Source organism: Mandrillus leucophaeus, unplaced genomic scaffold, assembly GCF_000951045.1.
Source record: "Mandrillus leucophaeus isolate KB7577 unplaced genomic scaffold, Mleu.le_1.0 Scaffold795, whole genome shotgun sequence".
In the NCBI taxonomy this organism is placed as follows: Eukaryota; Metazoa; Chordata; class Mammalia; order Primates; family Cercopithecidae; genus Mandrillus; species Mandrillus leucophaeus.
The window spans coordinates 498,833-502,937 of NW_012108641.1; the positions used below are offsets into that span (position 1 = coordinate 498,833).

Genomic DNA, 4,105 nt, shown 5'->3' on the forward strand with positions numbered 1-4,105 from the left:
TGTTAGCCAGGATGGTCTCGATCTCCTGACCTCGTGATCCACCCATCTCGGCCTCCCAAAGTGCTGAGATTACAGGCTTGAGCCACCCAAAGATTACTTTTAAAAGAATCAATCCAAAGGAAATTCAAAGAGCACAGACCAAGCCAGTATGTTCCTAAAGCAAAGGAGGAACACCTCAACTAGTTACCAGAGCTGTCCTTAACTCCTTTTCTTAACTTCCTAAAGAGTCTCCTCTTTCTTATTGAGGATCATTTGAGCAAGAAATAGGCAGCACAAACAGCCCTTCACAGCCCTTACACCCTACATGGGCAAATAGGAAGCTGAACCCAGCACTGAAGATGTAACTTTGCTCGTTCTTTCTTTCTCTCTTTCTTTTTTTCTTTTCCTTTCTTTCACAAAAAAAGTGGGCAAAGAAAACATGCTAATAACTTCAAACTACTGTTCTACAGAGTTAACCTTGTTTAAGCTATTCCACAGTTTAAAGTCCCACAGATTCTCTATTATAGAGGCCCCTTGTCCCAGAGACTACATCAGCCCAGCAGGAGACCTTTTAATTGTGGGTGGTTGTTTGCTGTGGTGATTTTAAAAAAATTATATATTTTAAACTTTTTTTTTATAGAGACAGGGGTCTTGCTATATTGTCCCGGCTGGTTTCGAACTCCTGGGCTCAAACGATCCTCCTACTACCTCAGTCTCCCTTAGTGCTGAGATTACAGGCATGAGCCGCTGCAACCAGCTGACTTTCTGTTTTGTTTTGAGACAGCATCTTGCTCTGTTGCCCAGGCTGAGTGCAGTGGCTTGATCTCAGCTCCCTGCAACCTCCGCCTCCCAGGTTCAAGCGATTCTCCTGCCTCAGCCTCTCGAGTAGCCAGGATTACAGGCACCCACCACCATGCCCAGCTAATTTTTATAGTTTTTTAGTAGAGACAGAGTTTCACCACGTTGGCCAGGCTGGTCTCAAACTCCTGACCTCAAATGATCTACTTGCCTCAGCCTCCTAAAGTGCTGGGAATACAGGAATGAGCCACAGTGCCCGGCAGATTTTCTGTTTTTTGTTTGTTTGTTGTTGAGAAGGAGTCTCACACTGCAACCCAGGCTCGAGTGCAATGGCACGATCTTGGCTCACTGCAACCTCTGTCTCCTGGGTTCATGCGATTCTCCTGCCTCAGCCCCCTGAGTAGCTAAGATTACAGGTGCACACCAACACACCCGGCTAATTTTTTGTATTTTTAGTAGAGATGGAGTTTCACTATGTTGGCCAGACTGGTCTTGAACTTCTGACCTCGTGATCCATCCACCTCGGCCTCTCAAAGTGCTGGAATTACAGGCGTGAGCCACCACGCCCAGCTCAGACTTTCTATTTTTAAAGAGTCTACAGGGAACATCATATGAAAAAAGTTGAAGTCTCTCCATAATTTTTCCATTTCTAAACCATCTTGAAGTTTCTATAATGGTTGGCCAGGCGCAGTAGTTTATGTTGTAATTGGAGGGTGGGCGGATCACTTGAGGTCAGTTTGAGACCAGCCTGGCCAACATGGTAAAACCCCCACATCTACTAAAAATCATTTCTACTACACTTCTCTACGACTTACTGGCTAACTCTAGCCAAATCATTTAACCTTTCTGTGCCTCAGTTTCTGCATCTGTATAAGGGGAAACAATAATAATGCCTGCTTCAAAGGATTGTTATGAAGATTAAGTGTGTCAATATTTACAAAGCATTTAAAACTGTGTCTGGCACAGCCCAAGTGCTATGTGTTTGTTACATAATAAATATGATAGCCACTTTCTTTTTCTAATTTTTGTTTTTTTTTTTTTTTTGAGATGGAGTCTCGCTCTGTGGCCCAGGCTGGAGTGCAGTGGCAGGATCTCAGCTCACTGCAAGCTCCGCCTTCTGGATTTACCCTCCCGAGTAGCTAGGACTACAGGTGCCCGCCACCTCGCCCGGCTAGTTTTTTTTTTTTGTATTTTTTAGTAGAGACAGGGTTTCACTGGGTTAGCCAGGATGGTCTCGATCTCCTGACCTTGTGATCCGCCCGTCTCAGCCTCCCAAAGTGCTGGGATTCTAATTTTTTTGAGACGGAATCTCGCTCTGTCACCCAGGCTGGAGTGCAGTGGCGCAATCTCCACTTACAGCAAGCTCCACTTTCCAGGTTCACACCATTCTCCTGCCTTAGCCTCCCAAGCAGCTGGGACTACAGGAGCCTGCCACCATGCCCAGCTAATTTTTTTTGTATTTTTAGTAGAGACGGGGTTTCACTGTGTTAGCCAGGATGGTCTCGATCTCCTGACCTGGTGATCCGCCCGCCCCGGCCTCCCTAACTGCTGGGATTACAGACGTGAGTCACCGCACCCGGCCTACGATAGCCACTTTCTAGCACTCTTCGGTGTCAGGTTCAGTCATGTTTTTTGCTAAACCTGAAGCTTAAGAAAAACAAAGATATCACAGGAATTTTAAAGGCAGCAATTCATTGGTAAGATTGCTTAAAAGGGTAGAGTAGAAAAAATTCAACTTAGGACAGCTTCATCTAATGATGTAGATAGAGTACAGAGCACTTGATTTGGAGTTAGGAAAGGAAATCTGGGTTCTAAGTCCTAGCTCCATTACTAATTAACTAAGACAACCAAAGCAAAACAATTAACTACTATTTATCTTCCCATTTCCATAATTAAGATAACACTTAAACTACTTAACTCAGAGTCTGATTCTCAGGCTCCAATAAGGATATATATGCAAAAGTAGTCAAATCTTGTTACTTAAAATGTGACCTCCTCGCCAGAAGTATTAACATTTCTTGGGCCTCAGACCTACTGAATCCAAACAGTTTAGATATGGGGTTACCAAGGACCAAGTCCTAAATTAACTTTCTGCCACTTTCCCACTGTGTTATCTTGGCTATGTAACCTAATTTTTAAGTCTCAGTTTTTACATTTCTAAAATGGTAACAATAAAAGCCAATTTCAGAGTAGTTAACTAAATAAAATAATATTCATAAAAGCATCTAGAACAGTGCCTTGTGCATAGCTGAATTCAGTAAATATTTGTTTCTTAGAAATGCGTTGGCCTATTACCTACCATCAAGTGTCAGAACTTCCTGGGAGTGGGATCCCAGGAAAGAGGCAGTCAAGCCTGAGGCAGAGGTGAATGGATAATTCCTTCCAGCTGTGAAATACAAAATAAAGTCCCAATTTTCTTTCTTTCTTTTCTTTTCTTTTTTTTTAAACAGCCATCAAGGAAAAGATACCAGTTTTCTTTTTAAGGGCTTCTTGACCAAGAAGGGAGGAGTCTCAGGGAGAAGAAATAAATTTAACTAACCCACCAGCAGAGCAAATGACTCTAGACAGGAGGTGCTTGAGGACTGTCACACCAAAGGCTACATATCATTTCCTCTACCGCGTGGCTGCCAAAGAAAGCTGCTGAATGGCTCTGAACAGTACATTCAGGTTATATTCACTGATGAGACAGGTAGATTACAAACCTCTGAATCATCCCTGAACATCTACCTCCCAGCTTCTCCCCTAACCCTGGAGGTGTGACAGTTGGGCTTTTGGTTTCTGGATGCACGCCACCTGTAGAGTCACCTTACTGGAACAGCAGCTCTCCGGTGAATCAGGCAGTCATCTCACTCAATAGGTCAACTCCTTCATGGGGAGAGTTGGAGAGGGTTACTTCCAAAGACAAGAGCCTGGCTCACAATGTCTGACAGTCAGTATTCTCTATAGTGTGGAGGTGGCGTTATCACAATCACTAAGAGGTTTTTCCCCCACAATCACTAAGAGCTCATTTGTTGCCAACCCTTACAAGAACTCCTCTAGTGAATCTGCTATTATTGATAGAAGTGGGCTGTAGCCCTCAAATGTGGTAAGATGAAAAAACATAAAAATTAAAAGAGGCCAGGTGTGGTGACTAACACCTTCCTTTATTCTCCTCTGCCTTTGCCTCTTTTCAAAAGTTCTGTTGCAGCCGGGTGCGGTGGCTCATGCCTGTAATCCCAGCACTTTGGGAGGCTGAGGCGGGTGGATCACGAGGTCAGGAGATCAAGACCATCCTGGCTAACACGGTGAAACCCCGTCTCTATTAAAAAAAATACAAAAAATTAGCCAG

The 4,105-nt window shown here is 43.8% G+C and overlaps 1 protein-coding gene across 4 annotated transcripts in view; it reads right to left on the reverse strand.

The window, feature by feature from the left end:
- CS (citrate synthase) overlaps positions 1 to 4,105 on the reverse strand; it is a 53,940-nt gene that overhangs the window by 16,971 nt on the left and 32,864 nt on the right. The window contains exon 2 of one of the 4 annotated variants that reach the window (XM_011967236.1): positions 3,077 to 3,163. The exons of the other annotated variants lie outside the window; for them this stretch is intronic. Within the exon in view, the coding sequence (XP_011822626.1) occupies positions 3,077 to 3,079 (3 nt within the window). The 5' untranslated portion in view covers positions 3,080 to 3,163. The remainder of the gene's footprint in view (positions 1 to 3,076; positions 3,164 to 4,105) is intronic. 4 annotated transcript variants of the gene reach the window in all.